The 24829-nt window shown below is 37.9% G+C and overlaps 1 protein-coding gene across 1 annotated transcript in view; it reads right to left on the bottom strand.

The window, feature by feature from the left end:
* Positions 1-24829, bottom strand: part of CUBN (cubilin) — a 336941-nt gene that overhangs the window by 255509 nt on the left and 56603 nt on the right. Inside the window, exons 17-21 of the mRNA XM_023223232.1 lie at positions 22803-22965; positions 21474-21664; positions 3447-3591; positions 3047-3225; positions 212-377 (exon numbers count right to left, since the gene is read on the bottom strand). Coding sequence (XP_023079000.1) covers positions 212-377; positions 3047-3225; positions 3447-3591; positions 21474-21664; positions 22803-22965 — 844 coding nt within the window. The remainder of the gene's footprint in view (positions 1-211; positions 378-3046; positions 3226-3446; positions 3592-21473; positions 21665-22802; positions 22966-24829) is intronic.

The following is a 24829-nucleotide window of genomic DNA, read 5'->3' as shown; positions in this document are numbered from 1 at the left end:
TACCACTTAAGATAACTTGATTTTTTTCTCTTATTAATAAATAACAATTAACTTTTGATATAAATGTTGATTAGAAAATATATATTCTTTGTCTTTGAGTGTACTTTAAAGTTTTTCACAGTATAGGTGATTTTCATATAATTTATTTCTATCATTCACTTATTCTGATACAAGCCTAAGAGGAGGAAAATAAAAAGAGACAATCTCTTACCCAAATCCTCAGCACTGAACTTAGCCATGAAACCATGGTTTTCAGTAGAAGAACTTTTCACGAATGTGACATAAAGAAAATTGTACACAGATGTTATAAATGAAGGCATGTCTGTACCACAATACTTTTTATTTTCAGGAGAACCCAAAACGGAACTGCTACCAATCTAAAATTAGAGAAGATATATTCAATTATGTTGTATATCAATTTTGAAAACTGCTTCAGGAATAATTATTTCTGAAATGTTTTTAATAGAGTATAAATCAATTTGAGGATACAATCCATTTTAGCACATCTTAGTCACCCCCCCTCAGAAAAACTCATATCCTTCAGCAGTCACTCCCCATTCCCCTGACACCAGAGTCCCAGGCAGCCACTAATCTACTTTCTGTCTCTATAGATTGCCTATTTTGGACATTTGAAACAAAACGGGATTATACAATATGTGGTCTTTTGTGAATAGCTTCTTTCACACTGTGTAACATTTTCAAAGTTCATCCATGTTGTAGCATGGATCATTACTTCATTCTTTTTTAAGGCCATATAATATTCCACTGTAAAGATATACCACATTTTGTTTATTCACTTATCAGTTGATGGACACTTAAGTTATTTCTACTTTTAAAATAAAAAATAATGATTGCATTTTGCTATTTGTATATGTTATTATAGATGATGACTGTAGATATATTCACACACAAATTTTTGTGTGGACATATATTTTCATTCCCCTTGAGAATATATCTAAAAGTAGAATTGCTGGATCAGATGGTATCTCTATGTTTAACTTTCTGAGGAACTGCCAACCATTTTTCAAAGTGGCTGTACCGTTTTACATCTCCACCAGGAGTGTATAAGGGTTCCAATTTCTCCACATCCTTGTCAACACCATTATCTGACTCTTTTTATTATAGCCATCCTATGGGTGTGTTCGTTTGTTTTTGGCATTTTTGTTTTTGATACAGGGTCTCACTCTGTTACCCAGGCTAGGGTGCAGTGGCACAATCATAGCTCACTCCAGCGTCTACCTCCCAGGCTCAAGTGATCCTCCCACCTCAGCCTTCTGAGTAGCTGAGGCTACAGGCATCTATCACCACACTGAGTTATTTTTTAAATGTTTTTGTAGAGATGGGGTCTCACTATGTTGCCCAGGCTGGTCTCAAACTCCTAAGCTCAAGTAATTCACCCACCTTGACCTCTTAAAGTGCTGGGATAAGGTGTGAGCCACTGTGCTCAGCCTCTTTTGCCCATTTTAAAAATCAAATTATTTGTTTTTAATTTTGAGGAAGTTATTTTTCTTTTTTCTTTTTTTGTTTGTGCTTTTTGTGTCACATTTAAGAAGGCTCTGCCTAAACTGAGGGGCATAAAGACTACTCCTATGTTTTATCCTAAGAGTTTCATGATTGTAGCTCCGACATTTAGGTCTATTATCCATTTTTAGTCAATTTTTGCACATGCTATGAGGAAGGGGTCCAGCACCATAATTTTGCATGTGGCTATTGAGCACCATTTGTTGAAAAAATGATTTTTTTCCATTGATATGCTTTGGCATCATTTTCATACATCAATTGGCCATAAAAGTATGTGTTCACTTCTGGACTTGCAATTGTATTTCATAGATCTATATTTATATCCTTACTCCTTACTTCAATAAGATACTGTCTTGATTACTGTAGCTTTGTTCTAAGTTTTGAAATCAGGAAGTGTGAATCTTTCAACTTTGTAATTTTTCAAGAACATTTTGGTTATTCTGGTTCCCTTGCATATTCATATGAATTTTACAATCAGCTTATGTATTTTTTTGAAAGAGCCAGCTGTGATTTTTATGGGGATTGAATTGAATCTTTAGTTCACTTTAGGAAGTATTGCCATCTTAACAATATTGTCTTCTAATCCATGAACATTAAATGTCTTTCCATTTATTTAGGTCTTTTTAAATTTCCTTCAAGGATGCTTTATAGTCTCAGAGAACAAGTTTTACACTTATTTTTAAAACTGTATTCGTTGATCTTTATTATTTTTAATGCTATTGTAAATGGAATTGTTTCCTTGATTTCATTTTCAAATTGTTCATTACTGGTGTACAGAAAAAGAAAGATTTCTATATTTTGATGTCATAACCCACAACTTGCTGAATGGATTAGTTCTAATAGTTTTTTATGTGTGTGGATTCCTTATGATTTTCTATATACAAGGTCATGTTATCTGTGAATAGAGAGAGTTTTACTCGTTCCCTTTCATTCTGGATGCATTTTCTCTCTTCTCCTTACTTAATTGCTCTAGCTAGAATTTCCAGTGTAACGCTGAATAGAAGCAGTGAGAACAGACAGACATCCTTGTCTTTTTGTTGACCATAGGGGCAAAGTATTTAGTGTTTCATAATTAAATATGATGTTAGATATGGGTTTTTAAATGAATGTCCATTATCAGATTAAGGAAGGTTCCTTCTATTCCTAGTTTGTTTCATGTTTCATCATGAAAGGATGTTGAATTTTGTCAAATCTTCCAAAATCCAGATCTCACATCTGTTGAGGTGATCCTGGAGTTTTTGTTCTTTATTTTATTGGTACCATGTATTACATTAACTGATTCTGGGGTTTTATATCAACCTAGAATTCTCGGGACAAATCCAACTTAATCATGGTATATAAATCCTCTTTTTATGCTAGATTCACTGAACCAGTATTTTGTTGAGGATTTTTACATATATATCAATAAGACATATTGGTCTATATAAACTACTTTCGTTTCCTGTAACAGATTTGAAGAAAACAACCCATAATATTTTTTATAATATACAACCACATACAAAATCAAAGATTTTATCCCTCTTACCTCAATATAATCTGTTTCACAGTGGGCAGAACTTCCAATTTCAAAGACAGTGAAGTTGAGGAGAGTGACTTGGCTTTGGGGTTGCTGGATGGTCCACCTACAGGTTCTTTCTCCAGGATATACGTCAGGAAACAAAGGCGAGCGAATGACCCCTTCTCCAGTTAATTCACCCCCACAAGCTGTAAGCATAAAAATTATGGTAGTGTTTGTCCAGACATTAATAATGTTACCTCAATTTTATTGCAAAATCTAATACTGCCTAAGGAGATAACCAAATATAACATTTCTATAAGAATATTTCCACTTAACACTTGAGGACATAAAATGACTAAATTATTTCAAAGAATTAAAATATTACAATCAGGCCAATCAGACATTTAAAAATTAAATGTTTCCTTACCGACTTGATAAACAGCTCTGAAACTAGCTTTTTCAACAAAAGCATCTATTTTAAACCTGATCCAGACACTATTAGTAATGGATTTAATGTGAGAGATGGTTCCATTGCCACAGACTTTTCCAAGTAAGGTTTGACCATCTCGAACCTAAAGAGAAAAATAAAATAGAGATGTAATCCTAATCAAGACACTTACGTCAGCAATGGTGGCATTACTTGGAGATGAAAAAACGGCAGATTCAAAATGAATGATAATCTAATTTGAGTTATATATTTCTATTATTTTCGAAAGCAGTGGGTCATTTTTAAGCACAATGCAATAACATGAAACGCTGATAAAATCTTAAGCTAATAAAGCCCAAAAGCATAAGAATTTAAACAATGTTCTCCTAATAATTTTCACAGTATCAAAGAGGAAATAAATTCACAATTTAGACTACTTGGAAAACAACAAAAAATGAGAATATTACCTATGAAAAAACACACATGTTAGCCAAATCTGCAATCAAAGAAAGTTATGGACTAAACTATTTTTGCCATTGAAAGAAAAAAGGAAAAAAAGAAAAGTTGATGAAAGAGAGAAAAAGTAAAAGAATGTAAGGAGTCAACTTAAAAACTTAGAAAAAAGGCCGGGGACGGGGGCACACACCTATTATCTCAGCACCTTGGGAGGCCAAGGTGGGAGGATCCCTTGAGACCAGGAATTGGAGACAGCCTGGGCAACATAGTGAGACCCAGCTCTACGTACAATTTTTTTAAGTTAGAAAAAAATCCGTAAAATGAGGAAGAATACAATAAAAGTAAGAGCAAAACTTAATAAATGAAATACAAAAGAATGTGGAATTCAAAAATACATTCAAGAACTGTTTTTTTGAGGAATGTTATGGGTGGGGATATAAAAGACAAATCTCTGGCAAGTCTAATAAGAAAATAAAATATAAGCACAAATATACAAAATTAAAAATGACAAAGACACAGACACTAAGAATTTTTTTAAACATGAAATCTATGTACAACTCTATGCTAATATATTTGAATGTTTTAATGGGTTATTTTCAGAAAAAGCATAGCATTAAAATTCTTCTGAAGGAGAAGAAAAATAAGATTTGAACAGACATAAGTCATGAATAAAATTGAAAACATTATCAAATAATTATTCCCATCCCACCCTCAACCCCCAAAAAGAAAAACCTCCCATAAGATGCTCTACTTAGTACATTCTTTTAAACTTTTAAGGAAGAGACAATTCCCACTTGTAATTTATTCTAAGCCTTCCTCAAACATAGAATAATTCCCAACTAATTTTTGTCAGAAAGCTGTTACCAAATCCCAACATAAATTATAGAAATAACAACTATAGACTGATGTCACCTATTAATGTAGATAACATAAATCCTAAACACAGTTCCAAAAAAATAAAATCACAGTCCATTGCCAGCTTATATACTGGATCAAATATGGGAATAATAATAGTGCAAGAAAGGTTAGAAATTATAAACTATAAATTAACTTCCTCAGTAGATCAAATAAGATAAGCCATATGATAGCTCCCAAAATTCAAAAACCGTTGTTAGCATTCCTGTTTTATTAGAAGAAAAAAGAAATTTCCTTCATATAATAGACTACTGGTTTCAAATCAATAGCCAGCTTTTTTTTTTTTTTTTTTTTTGAGATTGAGTTTTGCTCTTGTTGCCTAGGCTGGAGCACAATGGCATGATTTCAGCTCACTGCAACCTCCACCTCCTGGGTTCAAGCGATTCTCCTGCCTCAGCCTCCGAGTAGCTGGGATTACAGGCATGCGCCACCACACCCAGATAATTTTGTATTTTTAGTAGAGATGGGGTTTCTCTATGTTGGTCAGGCTGGTCTCAAACTCTCGACCTCAAGTGATTACCCACCTCGGACTCCCAAAGTGCTGGGAGTACAGGCGTGAGCCACCATGCCTGGCCCAATAGCTAGCTCTTATAGTATAGTGGCCATGAAAATGGTCTATGGACTTGGGTTCAAACCTCTGTCACTTACAAACCACCTCACTTAATAACCTTAAGCAAGTTACTCTAAGCTCATGGGGTTGTTGAAGCAAACAGATGAAACAATAGTGAGAATTCCTTAGCCAAATGCTTGGTAATAGAAAATGTTGACTAAGGATAGCTGTTGTTATTCTGGACATTTTTAGAGGTGAAACACTGGAGGCTTGTTACTCTGGGTAGGAATTATTCAATGGATATGCATACCTCCGCTGTTCAGTAAAATTATTCTGAAGGATCTAGCCATCCAAATATTAATTCACTCACTTCATTAACATTATCAAGGCATGAATAAATGTCAGGACCTGTGCTGGTGACAGCACCATGAAACAGTCACTGTTCACAGGGAACTTACAATAGGCAGGAACATTTTTGAAAAGCATGATGAGTGTCATGTTTGGGGAAGCACAGGATGCTTCATTGTTACCTAACCAATGGTTCTCAGCAGGGACCACAATTTAGATTGGGTAAATGTCAGAGAGTATCTTTTTGGTTTGGTGTTAATTATGATCACAGCAATGGTGGAGCATTACTGGCATTTAGTGAGTAGCAAGGGACCAAAGACACAAGGCAGCCTGAAATGTGAGAATCACACACCGCAAGAATTCTCCTGAGCCTGTGTGACAATCACGTAAGTGAAAGTTCTGTTGTTGGGTGTAAAATCTTGCTCTATTTTACATATTAAGCACAAAGTATTTGTGTGCAATTTTAATGCATGCTGAATTTTCCAGGATTACAAGTAGAGTATAAATTGAAGATTCTTTCTCCTGGAAATCTGTCAAGAGTTGGTCACTATTTCTGAAAAATTACTCACCAACCCACATAACTGTGTCAGCCTGCATTTGTACTGTCATGTTCATAGCAATTTAGGGTCCAGACAATCGACTAATTTATTTTGTCTTCAAGTGCAGCTTGCCTAGCTTTTCAGATACTGAAATGAAGGTGATTTTATTCTGTTACTTTATTTTTTCTTAATGTTATTCTTACAACTTTACATATTTTTAAATATAATGTGTCTAGTGGGGTTATATCAGTGAATTTCATTTCTGAATCATCAAGGGGTGATATAAAAAAGTCTTAAAATGTAGAGAACCACTGGGTTAACCAAAGACTCTGAACTCACCCAGGGGATTTTGGAAAACTCATTGGAAATAACCTTTAAGCGGAGACTTGAAAGTCGAGTAGGAGTTATCTAGGCCAAGGGGAACAGGCAGAACAGGCAGTAAAGAGAAGATTTTCCTTTTTTTTGAGATGAAATCTCACTCTGTCACCTGGGCTGGAGTACAATGGCACGACCTCGGCTCACTGCAACCTCGCCTCCCAGATTCAAGCAATTCTCCTGTCCCAGCCTCCCAAGTAGCTGAGACTGCAGGGGCACACCACCACACCCAGCCAATTTTTGTATTTTTAGTAGAGATGGGGTTTCGCTACGTTGGCCAGGCTGGTCTTGAAATCTTGACCTCAGGTGATCTGCCTGCCTTGGCCTCCTAAAGTGCGGGGATTACAGATGTGAACTGCTGCACCTAGCCAGTAAAGGAAAGATTTTAAAAGGATGATATTCAAAGTTGGTAGGGATATGGTGACACAGTTACTCTCATCCATAACTGGTGGAAGTATAAAGTTCTGGAAAATAACCTGACAATATGTATTAAGGGTATTTCTCTTATAACGCTGTATCACCAGGATATTCAACATGCAGGAAAAGACACACAGACCCACATCCAATTATGCTCTATAATAACAATAACTGAAACCATTCTAAAGGCCTAATAATAGTGAGATGATTAAATAAATTATGATTCAGCCATATGATAGAGTCTGACACAGACACGAAAAATCACATGCCTCTCCACCGACTCACGCTCATACTACTTCCTTTCTCTGAGCTCTTACAACATCTGTAACACAAATTTCACATATTATAGTAAACTTATGCTAAATTTCCAATCAAATAGCAAGTCTCTGAGGGAAGGGAAAATTTCTGTTTGCCCTTCGGCATCTAATAAAAAAACTTTGCAAATAGGTATTTGACAAATTCTTGTTGATTCATTAATTTTAAGGTACCGTATAATGGTTCAGTTTTTGCTAGAGATACATACTGCAGTTCTTGAAAACTAGAAAGCATAAAACACAGAGTAAGTTATCTTGCTGCTCTCTAACCCTCCAGGGTTCTATTTGCTTCTTCGAGGATTGTAGTCTCTCTTTTCTATTTTGCCCATTAGAAGATGACAAGAAGGAAAAAAAAAACAGCGAAATAGCATCGCTGCAAGCTAAAGTGGGTCATTCCCCTGGGCCCTGACTAATGAAATTCAAGGATTTTAGCAAGGAGAAAGGCAGCTGTAGTCCAAATGTTTTAAGAGGAACTTATAGGGCTCAAGGGCCCTGAACCTAGAAGGTGCAATTGATTTTGGCTCTGTTTCTCCCTCTCTGTGGAAATGAAACCTTATTAATTCTGAAAGCCTGTATTCTCCCTGGATCCTAGACATGGCAATACTTTAACTATGACTCCTTTGAAAGAGATACTAGAATAAAATTCATCAAATGTTCTAAAGTGACCCTAACGACCTCTGCAGCATGTGTTGCATTCAATAATCTAGGACTTGATAAATTTGCACCCCCACCAAATAAAAAATCTCTTTCCTTTATGCTCATGAACTGGGATGGATGGCATTATTTTACATAGTTATTCACTTCCCTTCCTGTAAAAGGACTGACTATCTATGCTTTTTGCCATGTGACTTGCAATACCACCATAGGGAGAATTAATACATATTCTTCCCATTGACTACGGGCTTAGCCATAGGACTTGCTTTGCCCAACAGAACATGAGCAAAAGTGATATACCAATTTCCAAGTAGAAGCCTTGGAAGTCACTGCATAATTCAACCATCTTTTACCTTTCCCCTCACAAGCTCTAGAGCCTGGGTCTCAGGATGGTGAAGACACAGGAAACAGACATAGGAAACAGAACTGCAACGGATCCAAAACCAACATGCTAACGTGAGCAGAGAATAAACACACATTGTTGGAAGCCACAGATGCTTTTGGTTTGTTATAGTTTTTTATCTTTCTGGTTGTTGTTACTAATTGTTTGTTATTGCAGCATAACCTAGAGAAAGATGACTAATATCTGAGCTTGGTTTGTTCAGAAAAACTGAATTTTTCTAAGTCAGGTGAAGCCATGCTGTGATCACTTGCAGAAGAGTCACAGTGAATTCATTCTTTTTAGTGAATCGCATTTACAAGGAAACAACAAGGACCAATTCAAAATTCTAGTGTTTCATGGACCAGGTTCAGATTTCTTGTGGATTGCCTTATTCATCCAGGAAACACGCAAGGTTTCAGGTCCCAGGATGTTTTGCCTATGGTGTAGTCCAAACGGCTTCCAATTTTTACATTCATCAGATTAAACTAGTTCCTGAAGACTAAAAACCAAGTTTTTGTAAAAGAATGATTTTCTATAGAGAGAACTAAAATTTACTGGGCTGAGAAACACCATTTACATGAAATTTTAAATGTGGGCTCTTGAGCCCAGTGAATCGTGAGCTTTAACATCTGGAATAAGTCAAGTCCCAAAGCCCTGTCTTAATATGCATGCTCATTTGTCTTCCTCTGCTATGAATCCAGATTTGGTTTTATACTACAATTTCTAAAATAAGAAGCATTAAATTTTAATTCAAAGCCAACCAAATATGCTGGCACTCACGCTTAGTCCATCTGAGAGCTGAAAACAGAACCACACCGTACAGTAATGTTTAACATGTGGCTTTCTGTGAAGTGAGCTTCAGGCTGACATAAATCTTAGCTAAGTAAAGACTGGATCTTAGAGAGGAGCCTTGGGCTAACCTGGGTGAGCAGGAGAGGAATGAGTCCCTGCCTCTGATGAGAGAATAAGGGGTGAGGAGGATAAGAGATGTGAGAAGCCATTTAAGATCTCAAAATCATTTACTTTTGTTATTATCCTTTGTTCTTTATTAGTATGTTTCATGATTTTAGAGTTGATATTTTAAACCTTTTCATGCCGTGTGAAACAGTGTCCCTTCTAACATCTCTATTAATAAATTTATCCTTTATCTGATCTTTTAAGATCTGATATTCTAAAATCAAGAACATGTGAGTAGGTTTTACCTAGAAGTGCCTTCCTTTATGATTGCAAACTCCAGTAGGTCACCTTCTCCTGCCCTCTCTTCTCCTCCCCATCATCATCATCATCATCATTATGATGATGATGTTAATTTTTAGCGAGCATTCATTGCGTGACAGGCACTGTACAAGGAACATTCTAATTGTTTGTCCTTGCATATAGAATGTAACCCAGGCTCTTTATCTCAGCCTTGAAGACCCTTGAGGGTCTACCTCCTGCCTAACTCACATTTCTCTCTTCCATCCCTGTGTGATTGCAGCCACCCTGGTCTATTTTCAATTTAGTTTATTTTTTCTGACTTCAGTCTCTAGGGCTGGGTTAGCACCTCTACCTGGAGTCCTCCTTCTCTCAGCTCTTTGCATTACACACTCTTCATCTGCAGATCCCACGTACAGGGTCTACAGATGAGAATGAGTTAGCCATACAAACACCCTTGAGAGGCAATCTCAAACTGCTCCACTGAAGTCAGTAGCCCTGTTCTTTTCTCTTACAGTACTGTTTCTTTCCTGCCCATACTTATCCCCTCTTGAAATTACGTATTGTGTGCTTACTTATTTAATATCTATTTTACATACCCATTCCTAGCATTGTGACTGGAACCTAAGTGGTTTGATAAATATTTAGAGAATGAATAAATAAATGAATGAATGGTCTTTTTTACTCCCTTTTAGGAAAGCACTATTACTATCCCTATTACACCTGAGGAAGCTGTGGCTTACAGGTATCTTGCCTTTAGTAACGCAGAGAGCCGAAGGGTTTTATCATGTTTTCATGCAATATTGTTTCCATTTTATATCAGAAAAGTACTAGCCACACCCTCTATTTGACCTAGGAGTTTGTAATGTTCTTGATTAATGATCCATCCGTATCCTCTTATTCCTGCTTACTGCTCTACATCACGCATGTTCAATGGGTTTGCAATTTCTACATGAGCATGCAACTCCTTCAAACACAGCAAAAATGTATTCTCTACAACCTCTCACACCTCCAAATTAGGTGTCCTATCATCTCTCAGTCTTTTTCCTGCCTCCCACTACTCCAACTTGCAGAATTATTTCACTAGAGGAATGGCCTATCTTCTTCCTTCACTAAAAAGCATCAGGATGGCTCAGCAGTTGTGGAAAAGCTGTGCTGACAACAATAGACCTCAGAGTCTAACCAAATGTTCCTAGTCTCTGTCAAAACCCTAAATTCAATATGCTCAAGAATGCAAACTCTTTTTTTTTTTTTTTTAGATGGAGTCTCACTCTGCCACCCAAGCTGGAATGCAGTGGCGTGATCTCGGCTCACTGCAACCTCCACCTCTTCGATTCAAGTGATTCTCCTGCCTCAGCCCCCCAAGTAGCTGGGACTACAGGTGCCCGCCACCACACCCAGCTAATTTTTTTGTATTTTTAGTAGAGATGGGGTTTCATACCATGTTGGCCAGGCTGATCTCAAACTCCTGACCTAGGTGATCCTCCCTCCTCAGCCTCCCAAAGTGCTGGGATTACAGGCATAAGCCACCATGCCCGGCCAAGAATGCAAACTCTTGAGCATCTCTCCCTTTTCCCTTTATCCTACACTCTCTAGAAAGATATTTTTCTGACCTACAATTAATTTCAAATATGTACTTAACTGAAAAACACAATACTATTCAGCCTACGTGGTGTGTTTGCTTGCTCCAGGCCTTATTCTTTTCTGACATTTAGGTGTGTATTCTGTGAATTGCAGCCATGAGACTCTGAGCAGCAGGTCCACTTGAGGGAAGCAAGTGCCTCATGCGTTCCACAATTCCTGGCTCTCCCCCACCCAACCCCAACGTCATAGTGGAATCACCTCAATGCCTAAGAAGTCACAAAAGGAGGTCCTTTGTGAATTTGCATTCATCTAAAGACATGCAGGAGATGCGGGAGTGCTGCTTAGGGCAAAGCAGGAGTTGGAGGGGAGGGGAAGGTAGAGGAAAGGATGGAGGGGAAGGTGGTGAAAGAAAAGGTTCAGATGGAGGAGGACAGACCTTCCTGCCTCAGCTTCTGCTCTCCCACTTTCCCAATTATATTGGTTCTCTTCTTTTAAATCTTAAAGATTTTACCAGGGAGTTGAGTTTCATCACATCTCACAGGTACACAGCATTTCCTGTTTGTCATTTTTTATATAGTCTTTCATTTTTTATTTCTTTCTCAATCCAATGATTATTTTGGAGAGAGTTCACATACTTCCACACACTTGGGCACTTTAAAATGTTTATCAATAATTTTGGGTTATGTTATATTGTGAAGAGGTGTACAATTTCTGCTTTGTTAATTTACTGGGATTGGTATAGAGGTCTAAAATATGATGAATTTGGGGTTCAATGCCACTTGTAGAACAGTTATATTCCCTGGATTTCAGAAATCAAATTCAATGTAAATTACTTCTTCCTGTCTTATTGATTATATTTTTCAAGTTTTCTGTTTGTGTTTGCTTTCCCACATCTAAGAAAGAACAACTTCTTGAAAGCCCTTCTCTTTCTCCAGAAGGCACATCACTCTCCCTGCCCCTTATTAGCCTTTCTAGTAGGGCACCCTTTCCAGTTCCTCAGTGCCTTCGGGGAGAGGAGGCAGATACTTTGGGACTGGTCAAGGAGATTTGACGGGTGAACAATTCTACTCATTTCCCTTCGTATCCTACCTCAAGCCTTCACTTTAACATCCTATAGCCTTCTGAATTTATTATTCAGCCTACGACTTTCCTTCTCTGGGAGTAAAAATTAAACTTTCATTACTGCCTATGTGTCCTTCACTCAGAGTTCTGATGACTTAAATCACTTATGAAATATTAATGAGAGGTGCTGCTTTTTATTCTGGAAAGATGCTTCCATCACCTTCATTGAACTATTCCATACAATTTAAAAGCTCTCTTCGACAAAAACAGATGAACTAACAATTGATCTGTTCTTGTATTCATTCATTTGTAGCCATGTCACATCTTCCATAGGTAATGTGTATCTTTAAAAGTAGAAACTTCACTTGAGAGAGATATATAAATCTAAGAATTAATATGTTAATGTTTGCTTCTTGTGTTAAAAAAAAAGAAAGATATGCTACACTGGGTCAATACTATTCTTATCATTTGCAGTTAAAATCTATTCTCTAATGAATGCTTATGGAACTCTTTTACTGAGCAAAAGTAAGTCTTTCAGAACCACAGTATCCATGAAAGATATACACCCAGCAATAGTACCTTAATTTTCATTTGAAGGATATGTTTGCCTGGCAACCAAGGCACCTAAAACCACATAAAGAGAAGATCTAGGATTCTTAAAAGCACACATAATCACACTCAAAGTAAATGTCCTTAGGATCATTCTCCCACATGTCTGTAGAATTTCTTTTCTGTTCTCCATTCTTTCTAAAATTTTGGGTGGACTGCTTTTACTCATCGATGGAGTTAGTAAAGGACAAAGTCATCCCCCTCTAAACCACCAAAGTATTGGAAATACCAACATTCATTTTAAAATTCTTTTTCATAAATCTTTCGTTTTTTAGAGATAGCTTTAAAAAATGAAGCCATCATTTTAGGGAACAATATATTGAGTCATAATAACATCATTAGAATTTGGTTCCTGTGTCACTTTCTTCTATGACCACTATCTGAAGAACATCAAGAGAAGTCAATACACTTTTTAGAAAATGAGTTCAGTTCACAAATTTTCCCAATGGATACAGATGATTTAAACACAAGAGCTTTAACCAAAGTCAATGTATGTCTATCTAGAATCTCATAGAGGAACATCTAAGTCCTACTTTGACAATAACTAGAGTTTGACCTTTGTGAGCCTCAATTATCTCATGTGTAAAATTAAGGTCCTTGCTGATGCCAAAATTCTACAGATAGACTGGTTGTATTCCTTTAGGTTGGTTTGGTCAAAGATATAATAGAAAAATCTATCGAACTATTAATATTTAAATCACCATACATGACCTGTCCTTCTGAATAATACAGTTTTTTTTTTCATCAACAATCCCTGAGGGAAATGTGGTCAAGACTTTGACGATATATGGTTCACCAGAATGTAGATACCTCGCTGGCCAACTGTGAGAGCCACATTGGCTGTCTCTGAACTGATAAATTCAAGGCTAGAGTTAAAACTTTGGTCCAGAAAAACCTTGCACTTGAATAATATTTTTTAACTCTTCAAGCTTCTTTTATCATTTATTTCCTTGATTTTATCCCCAAAGTTTAGGGAAATTGATAGGGTATCTTACTGAAGTAGGAACTGAAAAATCCAGATAAAGAATTGTCCAAGGTTATACAGTCATCTGACAAATGAACTAAAATAAGAAGTTAGGTGAACTAAGTTTAATCTCCTTCTGGCTACAAAACATTCCACTGTTCCGGTTTATGAAATTAAATCTTCCAAAGTCAATTTTATGATTTTTTTTGCTAACTTTTCAGAACAATTCAGAGGAGTTCATGGAACCACTCACTGAAATTCAGTTCTAGTGTTCTGCAAAGCCAGAGAGAAGGAACCATTCAGAGGTACTGATCGTTCTTTAAAACCACAGAACTGCCATGAAGGTTTTAATAGAAAGGGCCACAAATTTCCCTGAAAATTAGAGTTACATTCTTGCCTATCTGAGAAAATCATGATGCTTGGCTTCATGTTTTAGCCTCGTGATCGGAGAGCCAGGTATGGAACTGGGTAATTCACAAGACCTTCCTTCCTATGGAAGATGAGACACCTCTTGTAGTCAAAGTGGCATAATTGCATTTCTGTTCTTACTGAAGATCAGTATAACTAGATCTCCTAAATTTGAATCCCAGCTCCGTTACTTGCTAGACATGTAACTGTGGACAAGTGACTTCTCTGGGCTACAGTTTCCTAAGATTAAAACAGAAATAATAATGGTTGTTGTGAGGATTCAATGAATTAACTCATGAAAAGCACTTACCACACGTGGCAGGCAGTAAGCCAAGAATAATCATTATCTATTTAATCTGTAATACTATTTTAAAGTCTTATAATAGTGCCCAGAGTATAGGAAGCACTCTCTAATTAAGAGCTATTTTTGCTGTTCTGAAAAGTTAAAAAAAAGGGTTGACAATTTAATTTTGATTTACATAAAAATATTTGAAATTCTTCCATAGTGTAAAACTTTAACATACTTTAAAATAGACTTTAGAAAACCTAAATTGAATAAATATACCCATTCTGAAATGATCTGAAATAAATATTTCTGGATTAAAAAAAAATACAGGTGGTATTATTGTAGTCCCCGGAGCAAGATGGCCGAATAGGAACAGCTCCAGTCTCCAGTTCCCAGCGCAAGCGACACAGAAGACAAGTGATTTCTGCAGTTTCAACTGAGGTGCAGACTGACACCCTACACCTCACATGGCGGGGTACACCCCTGAGACTAAGCTTCCAGAGCAAGAATCAGACAGGATCACTTGCTGTTCAGCAATATTCTATCTTCTGCAGCCTCCACTGCTGATACCCAGGCAAACAAGGTCTGGAGTGGACCTCAAGCAATCTCCAAAAGACCTAAGCTAAGGGTCCTGACTGTTAGAAGGAAAACTAACAAACAGAAAGGACACCCACACCAAAACCCCATCAGTACGTCACCATCATCAAAGACCAAAGGCAGATAAAACCACAAAGATGGGGGAAAGCAGGGAAGAAAAGCTGGAAATTCAAAAAATAAGAGCGCATCTCCCCCTTCAAAGGAACGCAGTCCTATTCACCACTCCTATTCAACATCACCAGCAATGGATCAAAGCTGGAGGGAGAATGACTTTGATGAGTTGAGAGAAGAAGGCTTCAGTCCATCAAACTTCTCAGAGCTAAAGGAGGAATTACATACCCAGCGCAAAGAAACTAAAAATCTTGAAAAAAGAAAGGAAGAATGGATAACTAGAATAATCAATGCAGAGAAGGCCATAAACGAACTGACAGAGATAAAAACCATGACACAACAAATACGTGACAAATGCAAAAGCTTCAGTAACCAACTTGATCAACTAGAAGAAAGAGTATCAGCGATTGAGGATCAAATGAATGAAATGAAGCGAGAAGAGAAGTCTAAAGAGAAAAGAGGAAAAAGAAATAAACAAAGCCCTCAAGAACTATGCGATTACGTGAAAAGACCAAATCTACATCTGATTGGGGTGCCTGAAAGTGAGCGGGAAAACGGAACCAAGTTGGAAAACACCCTGCAGGATATCATCCAGGTGAACTTCCCCAACCTAGTAAGGCAGGCTAACATTCAAATTCAGGAAATACAGAGAATGCCACAAAGATACTCCTTGAGAAGAGCAACTCCAAGACACATCATTGTCAGATTCACCAAAGTTGAAATGAAGGAAAAAATGTCAAGGGCAGCCAGAGAGACAGGTCGGGTTACCCACAAAGTGAAGCCCATCAGACTAACAGCAAATCTCTCGGCAGAAACTCTACAAGCCAGAAGAGAGTGGGGGCCAATATTCAACATTCTTAAAGAAAAGAATTTTCAACCCAGAATTTCATATACAGCCAAACTAAGTTTCATAAGTGAAGGAGAAATAAAATCCTTTACAGACAAGCAAATGCTTAGAGATTTTGTCACCACCAGACCTGCCCTACAAGAGACCCTGAAGGAAGCCCTAAACATGGAAAGGAAAAACCAGTACCAGCCATTGCAAAAACATGCCAAAATGTAAAGACCATCGATGCTAGGAAGAAACTGCATCAACTAACAACCAAAATAACCAGTTAATATCACAATGACAGGATCAAGTTCACACATAACAATATTAACCTTAAACGTAAATGGACTAAAAGGTCCGATTAAAAGACACAGACTGGCAAACTGGATAAAGAGTCAAGACCCATCAGTTTGCTATATTCAGGAGACCCATTTCACATGCAGAGACACACATAGGCTCAAAATAAAGGGATGGAGGAAGATCTACCAAGCAAATGGAGAACAAAAAAAAGCAGAGGTTGTAACCCTAGTCTCTGATAAAACAGACTTTAAACCATCAAAGATCAAAAGAGACAAAGAAGGCCATTACATAATGGTAAAGGGCTCAACTCAACAGGAAGAGCTAACTATCCTAAATATATATGCACCCAATACAGGAGCACCCAGATGCATAAAGCAAGTCCTTAGAGATTTACAAAGAGACTCAGACTCCCATACAATAATAATGGGAGACTTCAATATCCCACTGTCAACATCAGACAGATCAACGAGACAGAAAGTTAACAAGGATATCCAGGAATTGAACTCAACTCTGCACCAAGTGGACCTAATAGACATCTACAGAACTCTCCACCCCAAATCAACAGAATATACATTCTTCTCAGCACCACATCGCATTTATTCCAAAATTGACCACATAGTTGGAAGTAAAGCACTCCTCAGCAAATGTACAAGAACAGAAATTATAACAAACTGTCTCTTAGACCACAGTGCAATCAAACTAGAACTCAGGACTAAGAAACTCAATCAAAACCGCTCAACTACATGGAAACTGAACAACCTGCTCCTGAATGACTACTGGGTCCATCACGAAATGAAGGCAGAAATAAAAATGTTCTTTGAAACCAATGAGAACAAAGATACAACATACCAGAATCTCTGGGACACATTTAAAGCAGTGTGTAAAGGGAAATTTATAGCACTAAACACCCACAAGAGAAAGCAGGAAAGATCTAAAATTGACACTCTAACATCAAAATTAAAAGAACTAGAGAAGCAAGAGCAAACACATTCAAAAGCTAGCAGAAGGCAAGAAATAACTAAGATCAGAGCAGAACTGAAGGAGATAGAGACATAAAAAACCCTCCAAAAAATCAATGAATCCAGGAGCTGGTTTTTTGAAAAGATCAACAAAATTCATAGACCGCTAGCAAGACTAATAAAGAAGAAAAGAGAGAAGAATCAAATGGACGCAATAAAAAATGATAAAGGGGATATCACCACCGACCCCAAAGAAATACAAACTACCATCAGAGAATACTATAAACACCTCTATGCAAATAAACTAGAAAACCTAGAAGAAATGGATAATTTCCTGGACCCTTACACTCTCCCAAGACTAAACCATGAAGAAGTTGAATCTCTGAATAGACCAATAGTAGGCTCTGAAATTGAGGCAATAATTAATAGCCTACCAACGAAAAAAAGTCCAGGACCAGACAGATTCACAGCCGAATTCTACTGGAGGTACAAGGAGGAGCTGGTACCATTCCTTCTGAAACTATTCCAATCAATAGAAAAAGAGGGAATCCTCCCTAACTCATTTTATGAGGCCAACATCATCCTGATACCAAAGCCTGGCAGAGACACAACAAAGAAAGAGAATTTTAGACCAATATCCCTGATGAACATCGATGCAAAAATCCTCAATAAAATACTGCCAAACTGAATCCAACAGCACATCAAAAAGCTTAACCCACCATGATCAAGTGGGTTTCATCCCTGGGATGCAAGGCTGGTTCAACATATGCAAATCAATAAATGTAATCCAGCATATAAACAGAACCAAAGACAAAAACCACATGATTATCTCAATAGATGCAGAGAAGGCCTTTGACAAAATTCAACAGCCCTTCATGCTAAAAACTCTCAATAAATTTGGTATTGATGGAACGTATCTCAAAATAATAAGAGCTATTTATGACAAACCCACAGCTAATAACATACTGAATGGGCAAAAACTGGAAAAATTCCCTTTGAAAACTGGCACAAGACAGGGATGCCCTCTCTCACCACTCCTATTCAACATAGTGTTGGAAGTTCTGGCTAGGGCAATCAGGCAAGAGAAAGAAATAAAGGGTATTCAGTTAGGAAAACAAGAAGTCAAATTGTCCCTGTTTGCAGATGACATGACTGTATATTTAGAAAAGCCCATCATTTCAGTCCAAAATCTCCTTAGGGATAAGGAGTTGCTTTGATAAGCAATTTCAGGATACAAAATTAATGTGCAAAAATCACAAGCATTCTTATACACCAGTAACAGACAAACAGAGAGCCAAATCATGAATGAACTTCCATTCACAATTGCTTCAAAGAGAATAAAATACCTAGGAGTTCAACTTACAAGGGATGTAAAGGACCTCTTCAAGGAGAATGACAAACCACTGCTCAGTGAAATAAAAGAGGACACAAACAAATGGAAGAACATACCATGCTCATGGATAGGAAAAATCAATATTGTGAAAATGGCCATACTGCCCAAGGTAATTTATAGATTCAATGCCATCCTCATCAAGCTACCAATGACTTTCTTCACAGAATTGGAAAAAACTGCTTTAAAGTTCATATGGAATCAAAAAAGACCCCGCATTGCCAAGACAATCCTAAGTCAAAAGAACAAAGTGTGAGGGATCATGCTACCTGACTTCAAACTATACTACAAGGCTACAGTAACCAAAACAGCATGGTACTGGTACCAAAACAGAGATATAGACCAAAGGAACAGAACAGAGTCCTCAGAAATAATACCACACATCTACAACCATCTGATCTTTGACAAACCTGACCAAAACAAGAAATGGGGAAAGGATTCCCTATTTAATAAATGGTGCTGGGAAAATTGGCTAGCCATAAGTAGAAAGCTGAAACTGGATCCTTTCCTTATTCCTTATACGAAAATTAATTCAAGATGGATTAGAGACTTAAATGTTAGACCTAATACCATAAAAACCCTAGAAGAAAACCTAGGCAATACCATTCAGGACATAGGCATGGGCAAGGACTTCATGTCTAAAACACCAAAGCAATGGCAACAAAGCCATAATTGACAAATGGGATCTAATTAAAATAAAGAGCTTCTGCACAGCCAAAGAAACTACCATCAGAGTGAACAGGCAACCTACAGAATGGGAGAAAATTTTTGCAATCGACTCATCTGACAAAGGGCTAATATCCAGAACCTACAAAGAACTCAAACAAATTTACAAGAAAAAAACAAACAACCCCATCAAAAAGTGAGCAAAGGATATGAACAGACATTTCTCAAAAGAAGATATGCATACAGCCAACAGACACATGAAAAAATGCTCGTCATCATTGGCCATCAGAGAAATGCAAATTGAAACCACAATGAGATACCATCTCACACCAGTTAGAATGGCAATCATTAAAAAGTCAGGAAACAACAGGTGCTGGAGAGGATGTGGAGAAATAGAAACACTTTTACACTGTTGGTGGGATTGTAAACTGGTTCAACCATTGTGGAAAACAGTATGGTGATTCCTCAAGGATCTAGAACTATAAATACCATTTGACCCAGCCATCCCATTACTGGGTATATACCCAAAGGATTATAAATCATGCTGCTATAAAGACACATGCACACGTATGTTTATTGCAGCACTATTCACAATAGCAAAGACTTGGAATCAACCCAAATGTCCATCAGTGACAGACTGGATTGAGAAAATGTGGCACATATACGCCATGGAATACTATGCAGCCATAAAAAAGGATGAGTTCATGTCCTTTGTAGGGACATGGATGCAGCTAGAAACCATCATTCTCAGCAAACTATCACAAGAACAGAAAACCAAACACCGCGTGTTCTCACTCATAGGTGGGAATTGAACAATGAGATCACTTGGACTCGGGAAAGGGAACATCACACACCGGGGCCTATTATGGGGAGGGGAAGGGGGGAGGGGGGAGGGATGGCATTGGGAGTTATACCTGATGTAAATGACGAGTTGATGGGTGCTGACGAGTTGATGGGTGCAGCACACCAACATGGCACAAGTATACATATGTAACAAACCTGCATGTTGTGTACATGTACCCTAGAACTTAAAGTATAAAAAAAAAAAAATGGAGCATAAAAAAAAAAAAAATACAGGCCAGGTGTGGTGGTTCATGCCTATAATCCCAGCACTTTGGGAGGCCAAGGTAGGTAGATCACCTGAGGTTGGGAGTTCAAGACCAGCCTGCCCAACATGGAGAAACCTCATCTCTACTAAAAATATAAAATTAGCCGGGCATGGTGGCACATGCCTATAATCCCAGCTACTCAGGAGGCTGAGACAAGAGAACTGCTTGAACCCAGGAGGCAGAGGTTGCGGTGAGCCGAGATCACGCCATTGCACTCTAGCCTGGGCAACAAGAGCAAAACTCCATCTCAAAAAAAAAAAAAATTGATACATACATACATACATATTGCTGTAGTGCTATGGTCAATGTGCTTCTTCAACTAGGTCTAGATCTTATGCTAAAGTTCTGTTTCCTCTGTCTAAATGTAGAAAGAACAGGACAGGAGGTCACATAGGTTTTTCCTGGATGAATAAATGGATTTAACTTGCACCAACAAATCAAATTGTAAATTCTTCTCTAGTTTATGTAAAATGATTGTGCCCAAAAAACAATGTTTTATCTTGCTCAACACTTTAATTTGTGGCTTATCCAATAATTAAGCAAAAGAAATACCAGGCCCAGCAAACAAAAACGGCCTGTCTCTGTTTCAAATATTCCCTGTATTATAATCATTACCCACACTTAAATCACAATTAAAGATACCTGGAGGATAGCAAGCAGAATAAATGAAGGAAAAACCCTAACCTCCAAAACAAGGATCATTCAACACTTAAACTTTATTATCACTGACTACCTGGGTCATCTGGGCAAATCCCTTCACTTTCCTGGGTTGAGTTCTTTCCTGAATTAATTATTCTAGATAATAAATCTGTATATTATTAGTACATCCTATTAGCCTTACTTATTTGCCTGCACCTTAGTTATCAGAGCTTAGTTTTTATTGCATTTCTAACTAGATCTCAGGTGATCTGGCTGCTGGTGTCCCAACAATCTTTTGAAGATCATCACTCTGTAGAATATAAAAATGTTGATGAATGTCATCTAAGGGCAATTGAGTAGTAAAAGTTACCTCAATGTAATTCTGAGAACTGTCATTCTGGCACTGCAGCTCCACGTGGGTGAAGTTGATTTGTATTTGTTCTCCTTGGGGCTGCTTTATCATATAGATGCATTGCCTGGTGTGAGTGAAAGGCCCAGACAACTCAGGCAGGAAGAGTTCACCTTCTGGGTCCGTGTAGTTCCCACCACAACGCAGATCCGCTAAGAACAGGGAAGACACGAACAGGTCATGCCAATGGCATTGCTCTGGCTTGCAGGCATTGGATCCAGTTTCTAAAAATTTACACTCTCACACACACACACACACACAAGCACATACCTGCTTTATTCACCCTCCATAGGCTTGTGCCTCTAATTTTAAGATTTTCAATTTGATGTGTTTGTGGGACATTCTTGCAGTGGCTTAAAGAAATAGATGCAGAGTGTGTCATCTAGCTTCCAATCTACTATTCTCTTCATAAATTGCTTTTTAAATACATTAATGCTCTGCTTCATTCCAATAAGATTTGAGATGGTTATAAAAAATGTAACAAAATGAACTACATAACTGTATACATGAAGCAGATTAAAGAAAAAATGAATACACAATAGCAAGATGTAGCCGGGGGAGTTGATTTGCAAAGAAAACAATTGAAAGGGGAACAGGAGGTTGGCACCAGATTCTGCAGAAGGAAAAGGAAATGAAGAAAGGGGACAAGTAAAGATGTTCATTGTTACTCTTCCTGATATTGAAACTTAAAAGGTATTTTTTTCTGTGAATGCTTATTAAGGGCACAATAATAGATGTCATAAACAAAATCCTCCACTTCCCTAAAAAAAACCCAAATCATAGAGTATTTCCTATGTTTTGTTGTTTGTTTGTTTTAAGGTATCAAAGCAAGTGAGTTCCTAACAGCTAATAGTATTTGGCTGGAAGTGAAGCTCTAGAGTCTGGGACACTGTGATGCTGGAAGCCAGTCCCAGCCCCTGCGCAGCTGGACCTGATTCGAGGATAAAATCCAGAGAGACCGCACTGCTCACATGCACAAACCTCTCTCACAACCAAACATCAAACACCACGAGGGACTGGCGTCCTGAATTATTTAAGTTTGGGTGCCTCATACATCTTTATAATGATGTGGATCCCATAATTTAGGGATCAAAGGATATTGCAGTATTAATAATAGAGCACTGGGAAGATAAAGAAAAAATCTGAAGCTGTGAGAGAAATATGTATAAAGAAATGTTCTTGGTTTAAGACAGTCGGTCATCCTCTGAATCACATTAAAATATAAAACAGATATAAGCATAGCATTGGCCTTCAAGTCCCTCTTAAGCTCCCAACTGGTAGGTTACTTACAAGGTGATGTTAAGTAGGTGATATGGAAGCCTTGGTCACTAATCTGGGAGTCTGAATGGAAGTGAATTCTGGCAAAGGGGCCAGTAGTCTGGAGCGGTGGGACAGAGAAAGTGGTGCAGAACCTCCCAAGAACGGGGTCCTGATACAAAGGACCATCTCGAATCTAAAACAAAAGGATGAATCATTAAGCTCAAAGTGGTCAGATTTTTAACAAACTAGGTCACTTTGGATATTAACTTTAGAAAATCTGTCATTTAAAAGTGATCGCTCAAGGAAGTTTACCCATCACATCCAAATCTAACTCATGGCTGAGGTTCAGCAAAGGGTGTCTCCTTCTCCCATCACCCCAATGCCTTCTCTCTGTCTGAATCTTTTTTTTTTTTCTTCTTCTTTTTTTTTTTTTTGAGATGGAGTCTTGCTCTGTCACTAGGCTGGAGTGCAGTGGCGCGATCTCAGCTGACTGCAACCACCACCTCCCAGGTTCAAGCAATTCTCCTGCCTCAGCCTCCCAAGTAGCTGGGACTACAGGCGCCTACCCCCACGCCCATCTAATTGCTGTATTTTTAGTAGAGACGAGGTTCCACTATGTTGGCCAGGATGGTCTCAATCTCTTGACCTCATGATCTGCCCAACTTGGCCTCCCAAAGTGCTGGGACTACAGGCATGAGCCACCGCTCCTGGCCTGTGACTGGATTTCAATTCCAAGGCTGGACATATAGTTTGAATTCTTCTCATGATGCTACTAATCAAATATCTTTCCCCTTTGATTGTTTTTCATTATAAATTCTTAGTGATCTAGAAGAAAATGAATATAAGCAAAGAAAACAGAAGAAGGAACACCATTGATGCCAACTGATTCATAACTTGGTTCAGGTTTCAGAAGGATCAGAGGTAGAGAGGAAGTGCCGTCAGATTAGACACAATATAAAGACAGGTTAGTGAATTTAAAAATGCAACTTGGACAGTAAGTACTACAATGATAATGATGTGACCTTAGAAATCCATTTTTAATTGTTGGTTTTTAATCTATTATGTAATCATGTCAATCTCTCTATAATTCTGTTGTAATTGCAAATTCTATACTATATAGACCATCAAGGAGTCAATGAACTAAAGAATATTTTAATATGGTCAATTTTGTCGGTTCAAACTACTTTTCTTTTCTTTTTTTTTAGACAGAGTCTCGCTCTGTCACCCAGGCTGGAGTGCAGTGGTGTGGTCGCGGCTCACTGCAAGCTCCGTCTCCTGGGTTCACGCCATTCTCCAGCCTTAGCCTCCCAAGTAGCTGGGACTACAGGCACCTGCCACCGCGCCCAGCTAATTTTTTGTACTTTTAGTAGAGACGGGGTTTCACCATGTTAGCCAGGAAGGTCTCAATCTCCTGACCTGGTGATCTGCCCGCCTCCGCCTCCCAAAGTGCTGGGATTACAGGCATGAGCCACCACGCCTGGCCGGCCTCATATTACTTTTTTTTACTGAGATCAAAGTTATATGGCAGCATTACTTTATTCTAATATTTAAGTGGTTCTTTGAAATACTGTAGCTTAAACAGAAATGAGAGACATTTCAATACTGTCAGAGTGGTTGACACTTTCTATCATATGGTCTCCAGAAATGAATGTGTAGGAATTTTTTAAAGCCTCTAATTTTAACTTGATGGGATTTATTGAAAATTAATTTCAAGATAACTCACTTTTCTGTCAACATTTAAATGACCATTTTGCAGAAAGTTTCCAGAGAGAGACAGATCTTCCAGTCATTCCCAAAGGTTACAAATCCATTATTGCTGAATTACTAATGACTTTTACTTGCGGAGCCCCTTTTTGACAGCCACATCCTTCTATCCTTTATGAATAATTCCATTGAACTCCATTCTTCTCTAATGGACTTGGAAATGCATATTGTCTTTTTAGCATTACTGCAAGTGGCTGGGATTTATGGTGATAAAAAATACAGGACAACCTAGGAACTCAATCTTCTCCATTATGTTGTCAGTCTACAAATGAAGAGCAACACTTTTTGATGCA

Source organism: Piliocolobus tephrosceles, chromosome 9, assembly GCF_002776525.5.
Source record: "Piliocolobus tephrosceles isolate RC106 chromosome 9, ASM277652v3, whole genome shotgun sequence".
NCBI lineage: Eukaryota > Metazoa > Chordata > Mammalia > Primates > Cercopithecidae > Piliocolobus > Piliocolobus tephrosceles.
Note: the sequence above shows the minus strand (reverse complement) of the source record. Positions and strands in the feature narration are given on the sequence as shown.